At 37.1% G+C, this 27,846-nt stretch overlaps 1 protein-coding gene across 3 annotated transcripts in view; it reads left to right on the plus strand.

Annotated features, from left to right (window-relative positions):
• The first annotated feature begins 5,806 nt into the window (after positions 1-5,806).
• Brwd3 (bromodomain and WD repeat domain containing 3) overlaps positions 5,807-27,846 on the plus strand; it is a 102,938-nt gene continuing 80,898 nt past the window's right edge. For 2 of the 3 annotated variants that reach the window (XM_060375448.1, XM_060375449.1), the window contains exons 1-6: positions 5,807-6,053; positions 6,189-6,247; positions 6,446-6,475; positions 6,874-6,933; positions 17,063-17,213; positions 18,086-18,184. In XM_060375448.1, coding sequence (XP_060231431.1) covers positions 6,023-6,053; positions 6,189-6,247; positions 6,446-6,475; positions 6,874-6,933; positions 17,063-17,213; positions 18,086-18,184 — 430 coding nt within the window. In that variant the 5' untranslated portion in view covers positions 5,807-6,022. Of the gene's footprint in view, positions 6,054-6,188; positions 6,248-6,445; positions 6,476-6,873; positions 6,934-17,062; positions 17,214-18,085; positions 18,185-24,051; positions 24,203-27,846 lie in introns of all 3 variants that reach the window. The other variant, XR_009588494.1, reaches the window with a different exon arrangement.

A 27,846-nucleotide genomic window follows, 5' to 3' on the forward strand; every position in this document is an offset into this window, starting at 1 on the left:
CCTGGCTATTCCAGACCCCTCTATTTAGACCAGGCTTGACTCAAACTCACAGAGATCCACTTTGTGCTGGGATTAAATTTGTACCACCACCATCTAGCCCGTGGATTCTTGAAATCCACAAGGTGGAAGGAGAGAATCTACTCTGTAAAGTTGTCCTCTGACTCTACATTTTAATAAATACAACTAAATAAAGGCAATACAAAAAGAATGCTGGACCTGTTGCTGGACCTGTTGGTGCAAGAGGCTGAGGCAGAAGCCTGAGATTCCAAAACTCCCAGGTGTGGTGGAACATGCCTGCCTGTATGCTTGGCATTTGGTAAATGGAGGCAGAAAAATCAGAAGTTCAAGGTCACTTCAAGTACAGAGTGGGTTCAAGGCCAGCCTAGGATACATTAGACCCTTTCTGAAACAACAAATAAGCAAACAAAAATCCCTGGTAGTTCAAGGTCTACCCGGGCAACTTAGTGAGAGCTTTTATCAAACAATAAAAACAAAGAACAGAGATGTAAATAAGTATTAAAGTACTTGCCTAGTATTGGGAGGAGCTTGGATTCAGATTTAATTCCCAGTGCTGAAACAGAAGTAAGTAGGGGTAAAAGAAGGGAACACAATGTCCTGTATTGTTCTTCAAGAAATCTGTGCTACTTTTGCTATCATACTTTGGACTGAAAAAGTTACTGCTATGGTGTGTGTTAAGTGCTTTGTTATGACAGGACATTAAATTTGTATCTCAAAGTGGAACATGCCTGTAATTCTTGTACTCAGAATGTGGAAGCAGAGTGATTGACTGTTTGAGCCTGGCTACGCAGGAAGACTATCTCAAAATAAAAGACAAATAAGCTGTGCATCTATGGATAGGAAGGTCATGGCCTAAATTGGAATGGGTTTTAAGCATTCACTGGGAGTGCTGGCACTTACTCCTCATGAATAAGAACTATCATGCTGTCTAGATTCTGTTGGTTTTCAGCTGGAAAAACAACTCTTAGCCTTTCTTGTAATGTGGATATGCTAACAATACATTGTTTCACTTTTATTTATCAGGAAACATAGATTTCACCTTTGTTTTTAAAGTTAGATTTACTGAATAGAGGATTCTTGGGTTACAATGACTATGCTATTCTATTGCCTCTGGCTTCCATTGTTTTTTAATGAGAAATCATATATTAATTTTCTTTAATTAGTGATGACACACTTGTTTTCAAGACTTTGCTTTTTATTTTCAATATTTTTAATTTGCTAGTGCGCACTACTACATTTTATATTTGTCACTGAGCTTCCTGTGTGTATATAATTATTTTTAAACAAATGCTTCTCACATTGCTCCATTGCATCTTCAAAATATTATCTCTCATTTTTCTTTCAAATATTTTCTTTAGATATTTATTGGTGAATATGTTGCTTCCTATTTTTCTTCTAATATTTCCCTTCCATTTTTTTCTCTTTAATTTTCATTATCATTTTTGTTTCTGTTTTTCAGAGTTCCAGTCTCTATTAGCCTTAAATCCATGGTTCTCAACCTTTCTAATGCTGCAACCCTTTAATTGTTTAATTATAATGACCCCCCCAACAATTAAATAATTTCATTGTTACTTCATAACTGTAATTTTGCTACTGTTACAAATTGTAATGTAAATATCTGATATTCGGCCTTAAAAAGGGGTTGTGACTCACAGATTGAAAACCACTGCTTTAGATCAATAATTAATAGTTTGTTTTACTTGTTCACATTTATGGTTCTTTATGTTAGTTTTAAATTTTAGTTATTATTTTGCATTCTACGCAAGAATAATCCAACTGAGCCATATCATGAAATGTGATTTTAATTCTGTTTACATTTTATTTATTTTCTGTGCATATGCACTCCTACAAGCACATATCATGGCACATGTGTTGAAATCAAGAGACCAAGTTTCAGGAGTCAGTTCTCTCCTGCTATGTGGCTCTGAAGCTCCAACTCAGGCTGTCAGCTTTGACTACATGTGCTCTAAACGGTCCTCAAATGTGATTTTTAGAAAAACAATATGTTCAATCCCTGGAACACACATAAAAGTGGAAAGAGTGAATCAACTCTATAAAGTTGTCCCTCTGACAGCTACATGCACACAGGCCTGTGCGCACATATCATGTACACACACCCATAATGCATACAATAATGGTAAATAAAATTTATTTTAAAATAAAGATGTTAATAAAGTAATGGATAGTTCAGTGAATTGTATCCACTCAAAAATATGTGCATGTTCAACCACAGTACCAGTGAATATAATCTTACTTGGATATAGGGTCTTTGTAGATATAATTGTGGTATTAAGCTGAGAGCATTCTAGATTTAGGATGGTCCTGAAAGTCAATGACTTGTGTCCTCATAACAAAACACATTAAATGGTAGAGTGCTTGCCCAAAATGTGAGAGGCCCTGGGTGGGTCCGTAGAATCATATATGTATAAAATACAGTAAGATTTGACAAAGGGCCACAAATAAACAAAGGTTATCTGAAGATGGAGGAAGATGTTTGAATTACGCTGTCAACAAATCAAAGAATGCAAAGGATCCATTAGAAACCAAAAAAGGTAAAAATTATTTTTCCAGGGCATTTAAGGGAACACAAACCCTGACAGAGGCTGATTTCATTTCTAGCTTTCATGTGCAAGAGAATAACTCTCTGCTTCCTTAATCCCTCTGGATTAGAAGTTGTTATGATAGCCCCAGAAAACTAATGCATCTACCAAGTAACTTTTTTAATCAAATTTCTTATATTCATATAGTGTGTTTTATGTGGCTGGGGAGTGCATGCCAGGACAATAGTGTGAAGGTCAGAGAACAACTTGAGTGAGTACATTTTCTCCTTCACCATGTAGATTCTGGGGATTGAACCCGAGTTGTCAGGCTTGGTGGCAAGCACCCTTTACTGACCAAGCCACTTGCCAACTGTCTTATTTGTCTTCTTCCTTTTTTCTTTTTTAAGATTTTTTTTTCATGTAGGCAGGATGGTTTTAAAATAATTGTGTGGCCAAAGATCATGTTGAACAAGCGTTCCTGTCTCAAATTCTCAAGTGCTGGGATGATAAGAACACACCACAATGCCTGGCAACATTTCATATTTTCTACGTAAATCCATTTTTACTGTAAGAGATGAAATTTTGTTTCCTTTTCTAATCAAAACTTTGAAAAAAAACAAAAGAAAGACAGCAGCATGGCCCAGTGGGAAAAGGCACTGGCTGCCAAGCTTGATAATGTGGAGTCAGCCTTGGGACCCACATAATGGAGAAAACCAGCTCCTGTATATTCCACAAGTATCAAGTATGTACACACACACACACACACACACACACACACACACGAGAGAGAGAGAGAGAGAGAGAGAGAGAGAGAGAGAGAGAGAACAAAAAAAAATGGCCACAAGGTTAAGACTGGTGACTAGGGGTTATAAATTACTTCAAAGTGTCTGATTAATTAACATTAGTTCTCAACAATGAGTACTTTTTGTAGGAACTTTACACACACTTCCTTCTTATGTTTGTGGTTCAGAAAAATTGTGGAAGTTCATCAGTTTCTTAATTATCATCTCCAAAATTCACCCTTACTGACTGTGCTGTGGAAACGAATTCAGGCTTTAAGTATTTTTTTTTTCCTTTTGTCAGTTTGTTTTGTAAATAAAGAACACTGGAGTCAATGCAGGAAATTCTGCTTACTGAAGTTTCTGAAGTGTTTATTGGGTAGTCTATGCCTGAAACTAGTGGACAGTTCTTTCTAATTCCTTTTATCTCTCGAAGCAAGGTATCAGTGTTTCTTGGGTCTGCTTTGAATTAGCTGTTTCTGTTTAGTTTTGAACTAAAGATCCTTCTGCCTCAGCCAACATAGTGTTGGGATTATAGGTCTGTCAGACAACTCAAGGTTAATCTGTATTTTCTTTCCTCCTAACCCTGCATCACTTCAAATTCCTGTTAACTTAATTATTTTACCTGAGGCCAGGTAACTTCCTTCCCTCATATACACAATAAATAAATACAAATTTAAAAATAATTTTATGCTAAATAATTTCTTACTATAAACTTGTGTAAATGTGTGGGGTTTTCTTTCTTAATTGGATTCAAATTTATAGTTTTGTGATCACTGGGATAATACCTTTTGAAATAGAACACAAATATATTCTCACATGACTTCTATAAAAATTTGTTAGTTATTATGTCAAATATTATTTATTCTTACTCTTTATACATAAGGAATATGATTAATAGAATCTAAGTGCTCTAACGCAATATAATAGTTATTTGTCATTTTTATTATTAGTTTCATGAAGAAAAAATATAACCTATCTTCTAGGTTATTGTAAGGATTAAATGAGCTACAGCAGGTAAAATATGTGGTGATGGTTTGGTAAAAGTTAACCATTAACTATTATATTGAACTATAAAAATTACTATTTCAGTAAATACCTTAACAATTATTTTCTGAGGTTTTACATTTATCTACTGTTTTTTCAAACACTGATCATACCAAAGCTAAACATTGCATTTTCCAATTATCTTGTGTACTTTCTGAATAAAAGAAAAAGAAAGTTACTGAAGATATGGTGTTATGTTAACTTAATTGAATTCTAGGCCCTTTGTGTGGCCAAACTCCTACTATAGTCATAAATTTAAAAGGTGAACCTTCCAATTTAAGTATTTCAATGAAAATAATATATACAATTCAAATAGTATTTTCTCCCAATCAGGTTTATTTTTCACAAATTTATTTGCAAAGTATAGAGAACAAAATGTTAAGAGAAACTGGGAAATTGAACCAGTTTACTCACAGTGTGTCAATTACTATACAAATACTTTGATGACTGAACATTAAAGTACTAACACCGCAAGTCAGTGCTGTGCTAAGAGTTGAGGTTATATATTAAAACAATTGTAGTCTCAAACCTTTAGAAAATGACTTTGTAAACTGGAGTGGTGTCTCATGCCTGCCATGTGATCACCTGGGAAGCTGAGGCAAGAGAACTGCCACCAAATTCCAGGTGAGCTTTGGATTCATAGTTAAAGCATGTCAGAAAATATCGCTTAGAAGACAAAGCAAAACAAACTCATTTTTTTATCCAAATTTCAATCACTAGTTAAGAACTTTTAAAATGTTCAAAACAAGAGTTCAAACTTATCCTACAGGAATGGGTAAGATACAGCTTGTTGACCATTTCAGAAAGGGGAAATGGCTTCGTGGTTAAAGTGTAAGTTTCTCAAGCAATATTTATCAGAATCTAGGGGACATTTTAAGCAGTTTTCTATAAGATATTATTTCAGTGTTCTGGTCATCAGGTAAGTACAGCACTTTTATTTGTTTCCTCCTTTGGAAACAAACCCATTTAGTGGCTAGCGACTTTTTCTTGGGGTAGAGAAAGAACAAACAAACCAAACCCCTTCTGTGACCTATGGTAAGCTAGGTCAAGTCAGTCTCTCACAAGTTTCTCATGATCACGTCCGGAGAGAGGTTCCCTCACCGGAAAGGATCCGATTGCCCTTACAGGAAGGGTTAGCAACTCCAGAGCTCAGGGACGCCAACGCCACCACAGAGTTTAACAGAGGTTGCCAGAGCGTCTGCCTGCGTTTAGCACCTCTTCCTTCTTGCCTGGGCAGTAACTAGGCAACCTCAGGCCGGCTTAAGCCGCCGAAAGTAGGCGCCTGCTTTAGTGCCTCTGGCGGTGAGCGGCAAGCTCTGCAAGTAGCAACCTCCCTTACCCCCCCACCCGTCCATGGCCCCACCCCCTTTTCCCCCTGCCCACCCCTCGGCGACTTCGGCTCCTCCCTCTCCTTCTCTTGCTCTCTCCTTCCTCCTCCGCCTCCTCAGCTCTTGGGCTAGAATATCTATGGGTCGAAACGTGAGGCGATGAATCCTAGAGAGACCGAAACTGGGACGGGGAGTGCGGCGGAAGCGGCTGGACTCCCAAGCATGGGGGCTTCACCACAATAGAGGCAGCGTCCCCACCCGCCCCTGCCAACCCTCCGGAGCGAAGCCCCCAAACCCCCTTGGGAAAAGGATGGCGGCGGCACCTACCCAGATTGAAGCCGGTGGGTAGCTGAGCTGGGGCCTAGAGGGATGGGGGCTTTGGGTGACTGCTGTCAGAATTTTTTTTAAAAGCTCGTATCTCTCTTCCTTGCCTCTCTCTCAACGTCTCTCCCACCCCACCCCCACCCCTTCTTTAGAGCTGTATTACCTGATCGCTAGGTTCTTGCAGTCTGGACCCTGTAACAAATCCGCTCAGGTGAGAGGGAAAAGGATATCGGGGAGTGTTGGGGAATGGTCCAAAAAGGGAAATTGAGGCACCGGGTGAGCAGTACAGTGGAGGGTGAGGGAAAGGCCAGCCTCAATTAGTCCTACAGTCAGTGGATGTATTGGAAGTGGGGAGGAACGGGTTGGCGCCCCAAACTGCTCTTCACAGCCTTGTTTCCCTCTTCTTCAGGTGCTAGTGCAAGAGCTTGAGGAGCATCAGGTATGGACCCCTTTTGGAAGAGGTGGGGAGGGCAGGGGAGAAACTGGAGGAAGGATAAGGTAGGTCAGGAGTCGAGGGCAGGGGCCCGGACGGAGCCTTGGAGCTGGACACTCCGGGCTGTTGTCACTTGGGGTGAGCCGGGTTCTTTCCTGAGAGGGGGCAGACAACGCAGGGGTCTTAACGGGTTGCCCTTTATTCCTGAGCAAGGTGTTTTTTCAGGATTTCCTTCCCTTTGGCCTGCCCCCCCATCCCCCCATCCCCGGCACGGCGGCAATAACAGTCAGGACTCGAGAAATGAAGAAGCTAAAGGGGTCTAGGACTGGGCTACAGGATGGGTGCTACTGATGGGGAGCAGAGGCTTTTCCTTCACCCCCCCTTTCATTTCCTCCGGCCCCCAGCTGATTCCGCGCCGCTTAGACTGGGAGGGGAAAGAGCACCGAAGAAGCTTCGAGGATCTGGTTAGTAAACTTTTCATTTCAACTTAGCCCAACTCTTTCTCCACTCCCTCCCTACCTTGTGCCCCCAACCCTCCCCTGACCCTTCAGCCCTCCAGGCTTCCCAAGCCTGCGCTTCGCTGTTCAAACGACTGTCCCTTCCCCCTCCCAGCGTGTGGGAAAGGGTACCTTGCGGTCCTCCAGCCTTGCTTATTCTCACCCCAAAACTTTGAAGAATTTGAGTTGGTTATCAGAGGTGCTGTGTTGTGGATTACGACTGTGTTACAAACATCGGAGAAGGCCCATTGTAGGGGAAGAAGGGACAGAAACCAGGGGGTTATCTTGGGGCACGTACTGAGGACTGACGCTGGCCAATGACAGCGTTGGTAACAGCCCGGAGTTCCGGATTAGTGGAAGAAAACTGGTTTCTGGTTGGTCCTAGCTTGAAATACGGGAACTGAGGCCAGGCTTGGGTGTTGTTTTTTTTTTTTTTCCTCTCTCTGTTTTTTTTTTCTCTCCCCTTTCTTTTCTTTATTTCTTTTCTTTTCTTCTCTTTTCTTCTCTTCTCTTTTCTTTTCTTCCTTCCTTCCTTTCTTTTCTTTTCTTTTCTTTTCTTTTCTTTTTAGAGGGGAGAAGGGACTCAGAAGGGAGCTGACTCGTAACGTAGAAAAACTGTAAAAATAAAAATAAACCAAGGACTACTGAGTGTATTCCAAGATTTGCAGTCTTTAGATAATGGACTACTGAATAAAACCATTGTTGTGTAATTCTGATCTTCGAAAATAGCTCATTAATTCATCAGTAAATTGCATTTGTACAAATACATTTTCACTAAATAAAAACTATGGATTATATCACCTTTTAGGAATAGGTGAAAAAGATTTCGGGATTAGGAGACAACAATGGACATTTCAAAAGAAAAATAATATACTTTAGTTAAAGACCAAAGGTCTTGGATTGACTCATGTTTCTTCTGCAAATATAATTCTTAATGTAAGTGCACCTTCTGCTCTGCACTGAGACAAAAAAAAAGGTTATCCTTTATATTTTTAAAAGGAGATTCTTGTTAGCCATAGATAAAGAATCGTATGGTAATAAAAAGTGATAATAAAATTTTAATTCAGCTATTTTTCTTTTAAATAAGATCCAAATGAGAAAAATCCCACAAAGTGGGAAAAAAAGTTGGAAGAGTAATAGAATAAATAAAAGGGAAATTATTTAAAATTTTCTTGTAAGTAGAAGCACATAAATAGAATTGTGGTATTCATTTTGATAATTTTGTGTATTACAAGAGTGAAGCCACTTTAATTATTATAGAAGCTATGGCTTTTTCTGCTTTTTTGCAAATCTAAAAATGGCATAAATGTAATAAGGGTAAATGCCACCACTGGCACTGTTAATGGTTATAATTTCTCAGATAGGTATAACTTAGTTTTGAATACCTGTTACTAGTTTTAATTTTCAGCCAGAAGTTTTGTTCTTGTTGCTATTATTGTATGATAAAAATCCTACTTGTAGTACAGAAGACAAAACCAAAGTATTCATTAATGTATGTTTTAGCACATAGTGATACATGTTTGAAAATATTTTTAATACGGGCAATATTTTTTTTTACATTTTTCCTTTTCCAGTTCATATGTGTGTGTGCAGGTAGATCATTTTTGAACAAATGCCAAAAGAAAATTTAAAAGGAAAATTATATTTTAAAAACTAACTTGATAAAAAATTGAGTAATTAAAAATTGTCTTCTCACCACACATTTTAAAAGCCAGTTTACTAGTCCTTTCTTTAAACTGTAAAGACAAATTTTTACAGTTATTACCAGTATCCATTTTCTGCTTTATATTTTTCTGATGGTACTTTTGCATGACTAGTGTTATTTGAATAGTCATCATTGCAATGGTAAGAAAAACCCTTAGTTGTATTTTAGGTACTATGATTTGCCCTCAATTTCCAATTGATCATTCCAGTTACTTTTCACTAATGTTTTTGCATAATTAGATGGTCTTTGCCACTGCCTTCTTCTCTAAGAGTCACCTGGACTTTATTCTCCAAAGTGGATTTATGAATAAGGTCAAAACAGCCCATAAGTTTTGTAGTTTTTGTCATATATTGAAGGTCACTCTGCAGAAGTTTGTACTAATATATAGTGCGAACAACATGTAGTGACATTGTGGGGTGTTATACTTTTAAAACCATTTAACATGGTTTTAATATGTAATAATAGTCTTGAGTTGATTTAAATAGACTTTTTTAAATTAGCAGTAAGGCTTCCATAGTCCATAACAATAATTTTTTTAAATCATTGTTAATGCTTATCTGTTTTATATGGACTTGTTTTTATACTTTCATATATTTGTTTTGTTAGTGTGTTAAGACAGTGTTACATACTACTGTATCGGCTAACCTGGAGCTCATTATGGAGTCTATAGGCTTGCCTCTAGCTGGAAGCAACTTCTGCTTCAACCTTAGAAATGCTGGGCTGATAGGTTTTACCCACTTTATCAGCATTTATTTATTTCTCAATCTATGTATCGGTTTATTTATTTGGTTGATATTGTTATATAAGGTTTTATAATTTAGCCAAAGCTGGTCTGGAATTTGTGATTTTGTAGAATTTATGATACTCTGGTAGATTCAAACTCACATTACTTCTTCCCCAGCCTTCCCAGCAGGCGCTTGCCACCACGTGCCTAGCTACATTTTCATGTGTGATTGCACGTGCACACACATACACCCACCCATCCACCCCTCTCCCCCACAAACTACATAAACTACATTCCAAGATCTTTTATATGCAGAGGATTTTTTATTGTTTGGATATATATATATATATATATATATAATAAATGATCTACCCTTGCTTTTTCACATTGTTTTTTATATTATGTACTTTTTTTGTTCTTTTTCTGTCTACCATTTGTTGGTATTTTTTTCTCATGGAATTAAAAGTACTAATTAGCGATTGTATTAGAATGACATAGGTTGTTTTTCCCTTGTTTAATATATAGAAATATATGAGGCAATATTAAAATAAATTTGTCAAATTTGTTAAAAAGAGATTATGTGATCATTATCATCTTTAAAAAAGTACATGAACTTATAAAGATGATTGTTACCATTCTAAGAGTTTTCATCTTTGTACAAAATATTCAGGCTTTAAAACTTTTTGGCAGTATTGAGGATTGAACCAAGTGCATCATGCATACAAAGCAAGCACTATGACTGAGCCACAGCACTAGCCCTATTAAAAGTGGTTTCTTACTGTCATTTGATTCGTAACAACTACTTTAAAACAGTATATTAACATTCTTACACATACCTATATTCTTTTTTTTAAAGCTGGCCCAACTTTTGTCTAATTGCTAACAATAGCATGAATTGCTTACCAGAATAGCAGACTAATTTTTGCGTGCTTATAGCATAGTTTTTGAATGTGTAAGCATGGAAGTAATTTAAACATGTGTAATTTAAAAACTGCTCTTTGACACATAAGCATAGTTAGGAAGAATAGAATGAAGCATGTGAAACCCAAAACATGTGCTCTTCAAACCCAGTGGATTTCAGTGTCCTAACACTAATTGATATTATGGCAGAACAGGCAGTCTCCGAAAGCTGCTGTGGCTCCTGGCTTACTAGAGGAAGTTGTTGCTCACCGAAATGAGTTTTTTTACACTTAACTAAATTTGGCTGTAGGAAACACACATTCAGTGATTAAAATTATTCTTGCTATTTGAAAGTTCTGGGAAAACTGTTATCTCAGGACAAGTACAGCACTATAAGTGAAGAGGGTAGATTATAGGGAATTAAGAATTTAGATTTCATGACTTTCACTTGAAGTCAAAATTTTTCTTGAAGTCACCACCCCTGTGTCCTTGTGTGTGTGTGTATGTCACCCACCTCTGTGTGTGTGAGAGAGGGGAAAAGTGTGTTAATGTACATATGAGTTACTGTATATGTGGAGGTAACTGGTTTCCAGGTTATCTTCCTCAGTTGCTTTGTACATAAAAACAAAAGCCCTGTAGTAAGCACCAGAGTAAACTGATTATATTTATTTTACTTTTTAGTAAGCACCAGAGTAATTTTTCTATTTTTAGTTAATAATATAACTATCATTTCTCCCTTGCCCCTTCTCCCTCCAAACACTCTCATATACCCCTTGTTTGATTTCAAATTCACGATCCCTTTTTTCATTAATTGTTGTTATATGAATATATGTATTTTCATGTACATATATCCTTAAATATAACATGCCCAGTCTGTATGTTAATTGTATGTATATTTTCAGGACTGACCATTTGTTTTTGGATGACCAGTTGGTGTGCTTTTCCCTGGGAAAGACTTTCTCCTCTCACCATTCCTTACTATTTTTAATAGAATATTTTTATTTATTTGATCATTTCCTACATGTAAACAAAGTATATTGGTAATATCCACCACATACACCTTATTTTATGAGATAATATCTCTCACTGAATCTACTGTTTTAATTCAGCAACACTAGCTGATCACCATACTCCAGGGATCCTCCTGTGTCCATCTCCTCAAGGCTAGGATTACAAGGACATGTTGCCTTACACAGGAATTTACATGGGTGCTGATGATCCCAACAGAGGTCCTCATGGTTGTGTGGCAAGTACATTAACCCAACCTTAGTGAAATCATCTTTGTCATGTTTTTCAGATGACTGGTAGTATAATTTGTGTGCTTGTGTTCTACAATTGTTTACTGCTTGCTTAGGAACCTTTTGGTAACAAATAGCAATTTAAAGGCAACTTATATTTTCATGCACATTTACAAACTCTACATGCGCGTGCGTGCGTGCGCGCGCACACACACACAAACACACATACACACACACAAATACTCAGAGAAAACATTTATTTAATCCCTTAGCAGATCCTGAGTGTACTCCCTCCATTGCAGCTCTTCTACTCAGCAACTTCTAAAAAACAGATGTCTCCTCTGTGCTTTTCTTGATTTTTATCTAGGCCTTTAGCTATCTTCCTCCCCTCCCCCTCCTTTTTTGTTTTTAGATAATGTTTTTAGATAATTGTAGCTTTGGCTGTGCTGGGGCTCTGTAGACCGGAGTGGCCTGGGACTCACCAGGATCTGCCTGCCTCTGCCTCTGGAGTGCTGCGATTAAAGTCTGGGCCACTTGTATTAACACTTCTTGAAAGTGGTGAAACCTAGGAGGGTTGTTTGAGGATCTGTTTCCTGGGGAAATCTTTAAACCCATAGAGAGAAAAGAAAGGCTATTAGTGCTGATTAACATTCACAAAGGAGAGTTGTAGGGAGTCTGAACTCCTGGTAGACCACTCTGCTGAAGTAGCCAGACACAGTGGCTCACACTTAATCCTAGCCAGCATCCAGGAGACCAGCAGATCTGGTCTACAAAGCAAGTTCCAGGACACCAGGGCTGTTAAACAGAAACCCTGTCTGGAAAAAAACAAACAAACCAAAGATAACAAGGAAAGAAAAAAAAGAGTTCTGACTAGAGAAAAGCCTGCTGCTCTTTACATTTCTGTACAACTATCCTCCCTTCATATGCAGTAACATTTTTTTGCATAATTATCTGAAAATCAGACATTTTTGCTTTTACAAAGTAGCCAAAAGATTTAAGATGTGAGTTTATGATTCAATCACGGATTTTAAGTAAATCTAAAAGATTAGATAACACTTATTTATTAGCCATAGCTCTTACCCCTGGGGGGAAATAAATACTTTATTTCTGCTTCTTTATTGGTGTTTGTTTTTTGAGACAGGGTTTCTGTGCTTAGCCCTGGCTGTCCTGGAGCATGCTCTGTAGACCAGGCTGGCTTCAAATTCAGAGATCCCCTTGCCTCTGTTTCCCAAGGGCAGGCTGGGATTGAAGTCATGAGCCACCACCACTTAGCTAGTTTTGCTTCTTTAGGTCTTTGTATTAACCCCTGACACTTGGGGTTTTGATTTAATTCTATTTGCTATTTTGTTTTCTTCACAGAGACTGCCATTGGCAGTGGAATCTTTATGAGGGGGTTGGGAAGGAGAGGAGACGGTGTGGTACAAGGTATACTGCACCTCTATGGTGGTTAGTTAAGGTTTTATAGTAAGTATAAATAACTGTTGAGTTGGTCAAGGGCCAAAACATACTTATCAAGACAGAAATCAACCAACTACTCTGCATATTTTCCCATATAACATTTACTTGCTATAAGGAGCTAAGTTTGTTCAAGAGAGTGTTGGAAAAAATTGCATAGTTTGTATGTATGTTAATAGACAGTGCCATGAGGCTTTTTTTCTTTGATACTGTATATATTTACATGAGGCATACTTATTAACTACAGATGTGAATGATAATTATTATGCACTGTGACTTTAGGATATCAGTTTTTATAGATGAAAACTATTTTTAGATTGAATCATCAGGTACTTTGATCCTAATATTGTTTGCATATTTTAATGAACTGTACTTATTTATAACTATTTATTTTTTTAAAAAACTGAAGATATGAAGATTGGGCATCTTCCCTAGGGTCTTTCTTGTTGTTTAGCTTCTTTAGGATTATAGATTTTAAAATGTTTATGCTATATTATATGTCTCATAGACATTTATGAGAAATACCATATGTGTCTTTCTGTTTCTGGTTAACCTCACTCAAGATGATCTTTTGTAGTTCCCACCATTTGCTTGCAAATTTCATGATTTCATTGTTTATAATGGCTGAGTAGAATTCCATTGTGTAAATGTACCACAATTTCTGTATCCATTCCTCCGTTGAGGGACATCTAGGTTGTTTCCAGATTCTGGCTATTACGAATAGAGCTGCTACAAACATAGCAGAGCAAATGTCCTTGTTGTATAGTTGAGCATATTTTGGATATAGGTTTAGGAGTGGTATAACTTGAACTTGAGGCAAACGCAATAGACATCGGAAGCAGAAGAAGACAGGGAACAGGACAGGAGCCTACTACAGAGGGCCTCTGAAAGACTCTATTGATTGAGTTATCTAAGCAAAGGCTGAGACTCATAGCCAAACTTTGGGCAGAGTGCATGGTATTTTATTGAAAAGGGGGAGATAGAAACACCTGGAGGGAACAGGAGCTCCACAACAAGACCAACAGAGCCAAAAATCTTTGGGCCCTGGGATCCTGCAGAGATGGATACTCCAACCAAGGACCATGCATGGAAATTGCCTAGACCCCTGCTCAGATGTAGCACATAGGAAGCTCAGTCTTCAAGTAGGATCCATAGTAAGTGGAGCAGGGACTGATTCTGACATGTACTCAGGGGCAGTCACCTCCCCCTGAGGTGGTGCATCCTTGCCAGGCCACAGAGGATGACTATGCAACAAGTCCTGATGAGACCTGGTAGGTTAGGGTCAGATAGAAGGGGATGAGGACCTCCCCTATCAGTGAACTAGGGGAGGGGTATAGGAGAAGAGGAGGGAGGGTAGGATTGGGAGGAGAGGAGGGAGGGGGCCAAGCACAGGATACGTATTCAACAAATTGTCATAAATTACAATAATAAAAAACCCTGAAGGTATGATTAATAATACAAAGTATTTCCTTGACATTTGATCAAGTCCTAAAGCTAAACTTTCTAAATACAAACCTGAAACAATGTGATTACTGTTATTTCTGAGCAAATAACCATTGCCTAGGTTCACCTATTTTAGCAGATTACAATTAATTTTGGCAAGAGCATAAAAAACAATTGGCCAAAAAATGTTGGGTGTGGTAAACGCACCTGTTTTCTTAGCACTCTGAGACTGAGGCAGGGGCATTTCATGAGTTTGAAGGCAATCTGAACTATATAGTGAGACCTTGTCTCAACCAAAGAGGGAAAAATTAATTGGTAAACAATAACGTCTAAATATTAGTCTTAACGCAATTGCTTATCTTCCTAGAATTTTGAATAAATATATTTTAATTCTTTAAGTATACTAATCAAACAAAAATTTCTCTGAGAATATGATTGTTTTTTTTCTTTGTTTTTTTTTTTTTTTAATGTATATGAGCTTTTACATGGAACTTGAGCTACAGATGATTATAAGTCACCATTTTGGTACTTGGAATTGAACCCAGGTCCTCTGGAAGAGTAGGCAGTACTTTTAATTGCTGAACTTCTCTCCGACATAGCCATTTCTCCAATCCTTGGCTTCTTCTTGAGTGTTGATGTATGCCCTTTGTGAGGGTATGCATTATCTATTTGTTTACCTACCTACTGATACATATTTTGTTGTAGCACACAGAAAAATTGGTATTTGGGCCACCAATGGATTTTTGGATCTTTGTCAAGATGAGAACAGTGATACTCTTTAGCCATGGAATTTAATATTCTTCTGTTCGCTGTTTTAATAATTAGAATTTATTAAATACATCAAGCATTTGAACATTAGCTTAGTTTAATAAATGGAGCACAGTTTCTGTTTTTATTGTCTGATTCCTCTCTCTGTTTCCTTGTCTATAGAAATTAAATTTTTACAGGGGCTCTAATGGTACATGCCTTTGCAGGAGGCAAAGTTAGAGGCAGATCTCTGTGAGGTCCAGGCCTGCATGGTTGACATAGTGATTTCCAGAATGGCCAAGGCTACACAAAGAAACCGTGTCTTGAAAAATAAAAAAGATAAGAAAATAAATTACATTAAAAAATGAGACTAAGTTAGCAGAAAGTTGGGCTTCAGGACTTAGTTATGTATAGTATGGTTTGTAAAAGATGAATTTGATTATCCTTTTTAAAGAAACTAATTTTGCATAGAGAAAACAATTCTGCTTTAGTAAACACATGTGAACTATTATAACTAAGAGGATGTGGTGAGTAGTTAGCTCAAGCTGGCCTGCAACTCAGTATATGGTGCTGGTTTGTTTTAAACTTTTGGTAATTCTCTTGCTTCGGCCTCCAAGTCCTAGGATTTTAGGCATGTGACACCTTCCTGTGCTCTAGTATTAAAGATTCTTCTCTTTTCTTTAAGACACAATCTCACTGTGTATCCTTAGCTGACCTAGACTCAAAGAACAGAGATCTGTGTGCCTTTGCTCAGATTCTCTACCTTTTTTTTACAAAAACAAATAAAACCTTTTTATTGTTTCTTTGTGAATTTCACATCATGCACCCCAATCCCACTCACCTCGCTGTCCCTTTATATACCCCCTCAACCCTTGCCAAGGACAATCTCTCTCCTTGAAAAGAACACAAAAATTAGAAAACAAAAACAAACAAACAAATCCATCTCTGTGGAAGCTGAAGTGTGTTACACAGTACATTCTTTTGCCCAAATATCTTTACTTGCAAATGTTCGCTGTAATGAGCCAGAATAAGAATGGCTAAAGGTATCACACAACATTCTGGCACAACCGCTGATTCTTCTCTTAACCAGTTAATAGTCAGTAGTGAGTAAATGAAGCCGGAGAGCTTACTTATCACTTACAGATTTATTTATTTATTTTTTTAGTTTTGCCATGATTGTGTTTTCTGTTTTGTACCACATTTCATATAAAATTAAGTTATAATGATTTAATTGAGGCCTGTGCTATGGAAGTGCTATGATAGCATTTAAATATGCCACACTTATTTTGCATTTGTTTCTTTTTTAAGACTTACCTTTACTATTTTTAATTCTCTCTCTCTCTCTCTCTCTCTCTCTCTCTGTGTGTGTGTGTGTGTGTGTGTGTGTGTGTGTGTCTGTGTGTGAAGGACAGAGATGTTAGGTTTTTAGTAGTACAGGCCATTGTAAGTTGCCTGATGTGGGAAGTAAACTTGGGCCCTCTGAAAGTATTGTATATGCTGAGCCATCTTTCTAGCCCTGTTGCGTCTGTTTTAAAGTTGGTTGATGTATTAATTAAATACATAAATTTTAATTTTTTTTCTTTTCCTTCCTACCTTCCTTCCTTTCTTTTTTTCTTTTCCTTTTTTTTTTTTTTTGATTTTAGAGACAGGGTTTCTCTGTGTAGCCTTGGCTCTCTTGGAACTCATTTTGTAGAACAGGCTAGCCTCAAACTCACAGAGATCCACCTGCCTCTGCTTCCTGAGTGCTGGGATTAAAAGCATGTGCCACTACTACCTGGAAAGTTTACTTTTATTTCATATTTTGAAATAATTTGCTCTATGATGGGTTAAGTTGGTACCTTAAAACTAAGTATGTTTTCTCTGTGTTCTATTTATGCTTTTTAGGTGGCAGCCAATGCACACATTCCTCCAGACTACCTCCTTAAAATTTGTGAGAGGATTGGTCCTTTATTAGATAAGGAGATCCCTCAGAGTGTTCCTGGGGTACAGACATTACTAGGTGTTGGTCGGCAGTCTCTGTTAAGGGATGCCAAAGGTAAGGTTTTTTTTTTTGTTTTTTTTTTTTTTAGACATTTAACCCTGTTACAGAGCAAGATTCAGAGAGTAGTGTAGTTGCAAATGAACAATCACATGACTTTAAAAATTCAACAGAACTAAAATATCTGGGCATAGGCTCTTTCCTGAGACTGATACTCCATCCAAGGACTGTGCATGCAGATAACTTAGAACCCCTGTACAAATGTAGCCCATGGCAGCTCTGGCTCCAAGTGGGTTCCCTAGTAGGGAACAGGGACTGTCTCTGACATGAACTCAGGGGCCGGGTCTTTGATCACCTCCCCTAAGGAGGGGAGCAGCCTTACTAGGCCATAGAGGAAGACAATGCAATCAGTCCTGATGAGACCTGAGAGGCTAGGGTCAGATGAAAGGGCAGGAGAACCTCCCTTTCATTTGACTTGGAAAGGGGCATGGGAGGAGAGGGAGAGGGGACAAGTGAGGGGTCTACAGTTGAGATACAAAGTGAATAAATTGTAATTAATAAAAAAATAAATTTAAAAATGCTTTTAGCTTTTTAAACTTCCAGATTTCTACTAATTTTCTAGGTGTACAAGTGAATTTCTTTCTTCTCTGTGTTTTTGTTTTGTTTTGTTTTGGTCTTTTATGACAGCTTTTTTTTTCTGTGTAGCCTTGGCTGTCCTGGACTCACTCTGTAGATGCGGCTGGCCTTAACTCAGCCGCGATCCACCTGCCTCTGCCTTTCTGAGTGCTGTGATTAAAGGTGTGCACCAGCGTGCCTGGCTTACAAGTGACTTTTTCTAAAGGTGTAAAATCAAGTCCTTTTGTGACAAGTACTTGAAAAACTGTTTTGTTTGTTTTTTCTTTGACTAACTTTGGTCTTCTTATATACAGACTGTAAGAGTACACTATGGAATGGGTCTGCTTTTGCAGCTCTACACAGAGGCAGACCTCCAGAACTACCTGTAAATTATGTGAAACCTCCAAATGTGGGTAAGTGATATGCAAGTTATAAGCATATTCTTGATTCATTCTTGGACTCATTTGATAGCCAAAAGTATGTGCCACAATTGAATTTGAAGTATAAGCACACTGTTTATATTCTTAGAGTTAAGATTTTGAAGATTGATTTTTTTTATGTATGTGTATATATGTATGTGTATGTGTATACTGTGTGCCTGCACGGTCCCTAGGAGGTCCTAAGAGGGTGTTGGACCCTGCCAAGGAATAACTACAAGTAGTTGGGAGTCACCCAATATGGATACTGGTAACTGAATTTGGGTCCTGGAAGAGCAAGCACTCCTAACCACTGAATTATTTCTCTAGCCTCACAAAAGTTCTTAATGGGGCCATATACTTTTAAAGCTACATTTTAGAATTTTATTTCTTTAGTGTGTGTGTGTTTGTGTGTGTGTGTGTAAATGTAACTACACAAGTGTTGAGGTGAGAATACAATTTGTAGACTTTTAATTTTCTTCTACCATCTGTATCTTAGGGCTCAAACTCAGGTCAGCAGACTTGGCTACAGGTGTCTTTACATACTAAGCCTCAGGGCTATCTTTTTAAAGTCATTTTCTACTTAAAGCCAATTTAATTTTCATGACCTATTTTGTCCATTTAATTCCTTTCTTAGCAGAAACTTGCTGTGTTTTTGAGACAGGATCTCACATAGTTTAGGCAGGCCTCTAATTTACTGTAATAGGGGATGATCTTGAACTCCTGACCACTTGTGCTTCCACCTCACAAATACTGGGAATAGTGTTTCACTACCACACCCTGTCTCAGAACGTTTTTGAAAATATAGTACAGGAAGTTTAAGCCATATGGCTTTCTATTTCCATGTCTCTGTATTGAGTTTCCACAAAATTTTGAAGGAAACTGTTTCAAGATAGGTTTCAGAAGTAAAAAAAAAAAAAAAAAAAGTGTGATCTGTTTATATATCTTTGTCAATTTTATAGTAATATTATGTATTTTATATCAGTCAACTTTCTATTTATTTTTTGTTGTATTATGACAGTCTTACTGTTTCTCATAGTGGATTGGAATTCACTGTTTAACCAGGCAGTCCCCTTGCAATTATAGGCATGAACCACTCTGTACCTTGATCTGTTTTTTAAGAAAAAAAATGCCATGATTCATAGTTCTAGTTTACTGAAATTCACATGTTCCTAGTTATTCTTAGGACAACTCTGGCCAAATTTTCCAGAATTACTAGTTACTAGTAGCTACCAAGAATATAGATCTAAGTATAAGCTCATTTTGATTATAGCTAACATTTACAAAGTGTTTATAAAACCATGGTTCTGGGATATATTCTGCTTCCATAAAATATTTTTTTCTGTAGTTCCTAGTGCTTATACACTGTGCCCTAAAATTTGAATGAATAAGTTTCAAATCAAAAGATTTTTTATTTAATTTTTATTTTTTATATTAATTAGTCTATTCACTTTGTATCCCAGCTGTAGCCCCTTCCTTATTCCCTCCCAAACCCACACTCCTTCCCTTATCTCCTTCCATGCCCCTCTCTAAGTCCACTGATAAGGGAAGGTCCTCCTCCCTTTCCATCTGACCCTAGCCTATCAGGTCTCATCAGGACTGTCTGCATTGTCTTCCTCTGTGGCCTGGCAAGTCTGTTCCCCCCTCAGGGGGAGGTGATCAAAACATAAGAAGACTTTTTGTTGTTGGCTTTAAAAGAAAAACTTGAGACAAGGTCTCCCTGTGTATCCCTAACTAGCCTCCTACTCACATAGATCTACCTGCATCTGTCTTCCAAGTGCTTGGATGAAATTGTACACCATCTTGACCAGCCTGTTGTGTTGGTTTATTAGAGTTTTTAGACAATGTCTCACGTACAAGATAACCTCATTGTAACCTTTTTGTTTTCCTACCTTCCAAACGTTGGAATTACAGATAAATGCTAATATGCTTTGTTTATAAACAATTTTTCAAAAGGAATACTAGTATATTCAAAAAGGTAGTAGAACTTATTAACTCCCAGGTGGATCAAGACCAGAGTGGTCTACTCAGAGTTCCAGATTAGCCAGGGCTATATAGTGAGACTGGTTCCTCTTTTTGAAAGATTCTAAACATTTCTAGAATATATCTGGGAAACTAGGTTAAAGCTCTTCTGTTTGCAGCATAGAAAATCCAGGGAAGTCAAATAATTGGCCAAAGATAGTTTGCTTTTCTTTCTGTCTTGTTTTTATTACTGTCTCATGCTCATGATTAGATATTATCATACTTTATATACGCTTACTGAGCTGCAAAAAGTAGATAATTAGCTATATTGCCTTTTCCCCCCATTGAGACAGGATTTCTTGGTGTAGCCTTGGCTTTCCTGGACTCACTTTGTAGACCAGACTGGTCTAGAACTCAGAGATCTGCCTGACTCTGTCTCCTCAGTGCTGGGATCAAAGGTATGTGCTACTATCCCCTCCTCCCTTTTATATTGAGAAAAGTTTTCTCTTGGAAAGCCTGACTGTCCTGGAACTCACTGTATACACCTAACTGACCTCGGATTCACAAAGATCCACCCACTCTCTGCCTCCCAAGTGCAAGGATTAAAGCTTTACTAGATTTTAATATTTGTTTGTCACTCAATAAATCATCTGTCTTCTGTTTATTTTTTGTTGTGAGGATGAAGCTAGGGCCTCATACATATTAGGTAAGCTCTTTACCACTGATTATCTTTTCAATACTTTGATTCTGAGACAGTGTTTTGCTCTAGGCTAAGCTGGCCTTTATTATGCTATCTCCTGTTACCTCTGCTTTCTATTTGGCTGGGATCAGAGGCCTTTGGTACACAGCCTGGCTATTTTTAAAGTAAAGCATACTTTAAGGTATAGTGATGCAGAATAAAAGTCTCCCTTTTAAACTGTCCAGTATACTGAGTTTTTGACAAATGTGTACATTTGTGCAACTTCCCAGAATAATGAAGGATTATATACTGTTTCTATTGCTTTTTTAATACCTGTCTTACAACTGCTGAAAATGACTAATCTTTTCTTCTGTGACTATATCTTTGCGTTATTTAGAATGCCGTTTGAATTAAAGCACACAGCATTCAGGTTTTTGTGCCTATCTGTTCCCCCCCAAGGTCTCACAATGTGGGTCTGGCTAGCCTGGAACTCAGTGTGTAGACCAGGTTTGTCTTGTTTTAACTCCCCTATCATATTCTTGATCCTGAACTCAAAAAATAAATCAAACTGCTATCGTCTTTCAAGCGCTTGGGGATAAAGGAGTTACCACCATACTGAGCCACAAGATTGTCTCTATTCCCTTTTTAAAGTTTTGGAATTTTGTTTTAAATTTTTTTCTAGTCTGTATTTTTTCTATTTTGCATACTAAATGGGTATGTGGTTCAGTTCATTTTTCATGTTGGAATGTAATTGTTTTGCACCATCTTTTCTCTTTTTAATCGTATGACTCTTCATGGACTATGCTGTTTGACTACTCAATCTCACTTTTCAAAATCATTTCACCATTTCTCATCCTTAGCCCTTGTATAAGCTTTATAGTCCACTGTTCAGTCATTACAAAGAAACTTTTAAGCTTTTCTTTCAAATACCATTGAATCCATGGCTCCATTTTGGGAGGATTTCCGTTACTTGTTGCTAGAATATAGATAACATATTTTCAATTATTTTTGTATTGACCTTATGATAGTCATTTACTAAATTTGATGAATTTTTTAAAAAGACACTTTTAGATTGTTTATGTGGATGAGGATGTCAACACAGAAAGATAGGTTTACTTTTTTCATTTTTTTCCTTTCTTGCATTATGCTGTAGTTGGTCGAACTAGTGTGAATGGACATCCTTGCTTTGTGCCTTATTTTAAGATTAAACTAGACAATTTTTCATCACTAAGTAACACAATAAATTTTTGCATTCAATCAATTTGAAGATGCTACCTTCTGTTCCTACTTTTTTAGAAACTCATGGATATATCCCTCTTTTAACTTGATGTTTAGAATTTCATCATCAGTTTATGTACACATATTTTAAGCAAGTACTTTATCATTGGGCTGTATTCCCAACCAATAGGGTACATTTTTTGATACAGGGTTTCTGTAATCCAGAGTAGGCTTGTACTCACTGTGTACCAGATGATGACATGTGCTTTTGATGAGCCGATTCTCCTGTTTCCATCCAATTTGCCAGAATGACAGTTCTATTCCACTATGACTGGCTTTATGTGATGCTACTGATTGAATCCAGGACTTTGTGCTTGTTAATTCTTTTTTTAAATCATTTGTGAATTTCATAGAGTTTACTTTCATCATATTCTTTTTAAAATGAAAGTTTTACAGTAATGTTTTCACCAAATACAATATAATTCTGACCACTGAGACAGCTCTCTAGCCCCCAAGGTCAGAATTGCATTGTTTTGGCAAAACAATGCTGTAGAACTTAATTTTTTTTATATAGAAAATATGATAAAAGTATGCTCTGAAATTCTCAAGGAATAAGGAATTTGTATGATGTGATCTTTAGAATAAGATCAAACTATGAAGAGTTAAAGTTTTTTTCTGCAGAAAGTACAGAACTTACAAATGTGGTAGGGCAACCTTGAATCTTTGATTCTCTTATGCTCAAACAACACTTTGAGGACTGTAGATGTCTCAGTGGTTAAGAGTGCTTGTTGTTCTTCTAAAATGACCCAGGTTCAATTCATAGCACCCATATGACAGCTTCAGTTCCAGGGCATCTGACAATATCTTCAGGCCTCTGTGGTCACCAGGTCATGATATGGTGCACAGCAGAAAAATATCTGTACACATAAATAAGTTTTAAAAATAAAAATTCTAACTTCACCTGTACTGTAAAGCATGCAACACTGTTTATTCTAATGTTCTCATCTTTTATGCAGTTAATGAGTAATGATGCTTTGTAGTTTAATTATATGTAAATGAGGGAGCATGTTGAAGGAATTTGGGAGTTAATGCCAAGATAACATTCTCCATACTAATATAACACTTTAAATATATGTATGGTTACTTCAATCAAGGATGAATTTTTAAATGTCTATAGTGAATGAGCAAAATAGAACTATAGTGGCTGGAGAGATATCTCAGTGGTTAAGAGTACCTGCTGCTCTTGGAGAAGACCTAGGTTTAGTTCCCAGCACCCACATGGCAGTTCACAACCATTATAACTCCAGTTGCAGGGAATGTCACACCCTTCTGTGGTCTCCACAGGCTCCAGGCATACACAGGTTGCACAGACATACATATAGAAAAACACCCATGAAAAAAAATCATAAAAAAGATGACTATATGATTTATAATTTTGTTTATATTTTAGTTGTGCTATTTCATTAGCTGGATGCTTGTCTATTCCAATTGAGTTTTCCTTGGGCCAGGTTTAAAGAAGGAAGAAATTTAAAGCAACGTTAAACACTTATTATTAAACATAACTTAAATTCATATGGGGGGCATACACAATATTTGTGATGTTACTTGGGGCCTTACCCTATTACCACTAAATGTTAATTCTTCATCCTTTTAAAGATTAATGTTTATGGGAACTGATAGTTAAGATAACTAAAATTTCATGGAAACACACATCTGCAGAGCTAGTTTGTCATTAGAGAAGTAATATTAAAAGTTGAATGTGATTTTTCAAGAGCTAATAATTATTATCCCATCATGGCAAAAAGTATAGAAATTTTTCTATTTGGTATCAAAACAATTGTCATACAGTTCTCCTTAGAAAGGCAAGGGCGTGGCTTAACTCATTTAGTTACATAGTGACACTATTCTAAAAGAAGAAATATGCATGCTTTTGTATTTCTAGGCTGAGTCAAAGGCATGATGAATTAAGATTCTATTTTTAAATGTTTTTCACTTTTATCTCCAGTCCTATTAACTTACATCGGTACAAGGACGGGGTTTATGGAACAGTCAAACTTGTTTTCAAAGACCACATTCCTGTATGGCAGACATGGTCCAAGGTCTCACAGACAAGTTAAAGAAACTTGGCAAAACCTCCTGCTTATTTCTGTTTCAAGGTAAATGCTAGGGCGAAAACATTTTTCGCTACAAGCAGCTGTCCACAGCTTGAGAAAGAACTTTTGCTTCCCACAGTAAATGACTGAGTTTCTGTCAGAAATATTTATATCATTCTTCCTCCCTAATTTTCTGTGGTTCCTGTCTCTTGTCCTTGGATCATTTTTTGCCAGACTTTGTTTTTGTTGGGTTTCTCCCTCTATTTACCTTTTCTCCTATTTATACTTAGATAGTTGTGCATGTAGCCAGTTGCTTCTATACTCCTTGTTTTTATGTATTTGGAGAAGGGGAAGAGATATTTGTCACACCTGTGAGTAATTACAACTGAAATACAACCTCAGTCTTTTGTATGTGATACATTGAGTGCTTACTAAATATTAAATGGATGGAAGTGCTACAATTACTGCCACATGGAAACTGAAACACCTATTTTAAATTCATTGTTTATACAGCTGAGTTTCTAGCTCCTTACATAGATTTCTAGAATCAGAATTGCAGTAATATTAGGGTTAGTCATTTTAGTACATTTTTACTTTTATTTTTTGAGATTATATTATTACACCATTTTCCCCTTCTCTTTCCTCCCACAACTTTTCTATATACTCACCATTCCTCTCTTTCAAATTCATGCCTTTTTTTTCATTGTTTGTGTTACATGTATATATACATTCTTAATATAACCTACAAATTTTAGTATGTTTGAAAAAGAAAACAGATTTTTATGCCCGTTTTCATTATATAAAATATAATGAAAATAACTTTGTTTAATTCTATGTTGAACATTGTTTATTTTTCCTATGTTACATTTTTTGTATGTGACATGCACAAGATATTTTAGTCCTTTTATTTTTACACTACACATTTAATTAAGTACCTTCCAGAAATAGAACTTAATAGTTTAACAAAGGAAAGTGTAAAACAAGTGTCATGTTTGTTAAATTGGAGAAAAGTGCATTTCAAAACTTCTGGGTTTAGTAACAAAATCAGGTTGAAAGGTTTAGAGGAGTGTTATGAAGATATGAAGGAAGATGCAAATGCAAGATGTTTGTGGTGGGATAAGTCTTTAATGCCAGCACTGGGGAAGCATTGAAAGAAGGACCTGTGAGTTCAAAGGCAGCTTGGTCTACTTAGAGCAATGTTCTCAACCCTCTTAATGCTGTGACCCTTTAATGTATGTAGTTCATCCTGTTGTGGTGAACCCCCAACATACAGTTATTTTCTTTGCTACTGTTTTGAATCATAGTGGAAACATCAGGTATACAGGATATTGGATATGTGACCTCTAAAGGGGTGGAGACACACAGGTTGACAACCAGTGATTTAGTGGTTCCCAAGATAGCCAGGAGGTGGTGGTGCACACCTTAATCCCAGGAATGGGATCTCCACATTCCAGGCCAGCCTGATTTACAGAGTGAGAGTCAGGACAGCCAGGGCTATTACACAGAGAAACCATTTCTTGAAAACTTAAAAAGAAAACATAAAGAGCCCTTGAAGAGATAAAAATTCTTTATCAATAGTCCTGGAACTCACTTTGCAGACTAAGCTGGCTTTGAACTTACAGAGATCCATCTGCTTCTTTCTGTAGTGCTGATGGGATTAAAGGTGTACACTACCATGCCCAGCACAGGCCCACTTCTACCTAATCCTAACCCCAGCCTTGTCAGTTATTAATCTTATACATCAGTTGGTCACTTAGGATCATGGATGATTGGTTTTAGGACCCTCTTCTGGTGATTTTTAAATTAATGGATGCTCAAAGTCTTTGTATGACAGAAGTGCTATGATTATAAATTAGTGTTAGAGACTTTTTTACTAAGTGTGAAAGGCCCGGTATTTAATTGCCAGCACTATAATACGTAAAATAAAGTAAATAAACATAGTATTTGAACATAGCTACATATTTTGTTCCATATACTTAAAATTGACTTTAAATTGCTATTGATTCTAACAACAGTTTAAATGCTATGTAGTTATTTTAATTGGTTAGGGAATTGTGACAGGAAAACCACCTGTGTATATTTGATACAGACGCGGTTTTATTTTTATGGATGTTATTAAACTCAGGGTCTTTCACATGCTAGATAAGTGCACTCCCACTCCATTTTTTTACATCTGTTTAGTGTACATGCATGTTTCCATGCTATGATGTTCACGTGGAGGTAAAAGGGTGACTTGTAGGAGTCGGTCGGTTCTTCTGCTCTTGGTTGGACTTGTTGAGGAAGAGTCTGTGATTCTGTAGACTCCAAGCTAACGGGCCCAGTAGCTTCCCAGGATTCTCCTCCCTGCACCTTCTATTTTGCCATGGGAATGCTGGGATTACAGATGTGTTCATTTGATAGTGTTTCGTGGGTTCCGAGGACTCACCGAAGGAGTGCTGGAATTACAGATAAGTAGCATCATTTCACTGAGAGTTTTTGGTAGACTTATGACATTTTATCTTTTTTTTTATTTTTTTAATGTTTTGGGATAGGATCTTGCTCATTTGCCCAGGCTAACCTGAAACTTAATTATGTAGCTCCTGTGGGCCTAAAACTATACAAAGTGTGCCTTTCTCTCGGCATTTTGTGAACACCATATTGGACTTACTTTTTCTTTTTGCTTGATTGTTCTCATTAAGACAATAAAAGAAGTTACACATTTTAGAGTCAATGTTTTTGGCTGTTCCCTATTTAGTACATAATGCTATCACTTTGTGTAAACAGCCTTTATTAATTAACGGCTATTCCTTCTATATTCATGGTCAGTATTTTATCTTGGAGCAATGTTGAATTTGATTAATTTCTGTATCGAAATAGTCATGATTTTGTGTTTCATTCTCTTGTATATGTTGAACTATTTTTCTTTAATGAGGCAAATTCCAGTTGATAATAGTGAATTATCTTTTCAGTATGCTGTTAGGTTTGGTTTGCTGATATTTTGTTGAGGTTCTTTACATCTAATTTTACCCAGGAGTCTTCATCCAAGCCTGCAGTTTTGTTTTTATTTTGTTTGGTTGGTTTTTTGTTTTGTTATGTTTTGCTTTTTTGAGACAGAGTTTCTCTGTGTAGCTTTGGATGTCCTGGACTTGCTTTGTAAACCAGGCTGGCCTCGAACTCACAGAGATCCACCTGCCTCTGTTGGGCACCTTTGCATTACCACTCTGGTGCATAGTAACCCCAACTAAATTTAGGGCTTTTTGTTGTTGTGTTCTATTCTTAACTGTTGTGTTATTTTGTTTTGAGAAAAAGCTTCTTCCCTATTGCCTTATCTAATTTAGATATCAGGTGACACTGGCCTTCTAGAATACACTTGTAAGAATTATTTTTTCAAAAATTTCTTGGGCACACTGAAAACAATGAGTATTAATTATTCTTTTAATATTTGGCAAAACCATCAACAAGTTGGTTGGGCCTGGAATTTTCTTTGACTAGAGACTTAATTACTGCTTCAATCTTATTATCTATTGTTGCTCCTTGGAAGCAAGGCTTTATGCATAATAGCCAGAATCTGGAAACTATCTACATGTTCCTCACCTGAGGACTGGATACAGAAATTGTGGTACATTTACACAATTGAATACTACTTAGCAATTAAAAACAAGGAAATCATGAAATTTGCCGTCAAACGGTGGAAACTAGAAAAGATCATCCTGAGTGAGGTAACTCAG

Source organism: Meriones unguiculatus, chromosome X, assembly GCF_030254825.1.
Source record: "Meriones unguiculatus strain TT.TT164.6M chromosome X, Bangor_MerUng_6.1, whole genome shotgun sequence".
In the NCBI taxonomy this organism is placed as follows: Eukaryota; Metazoa; Chordata; class Mammalia; order Rodentia; family Muridae; genus Meriones; species Meriones unguiculatus.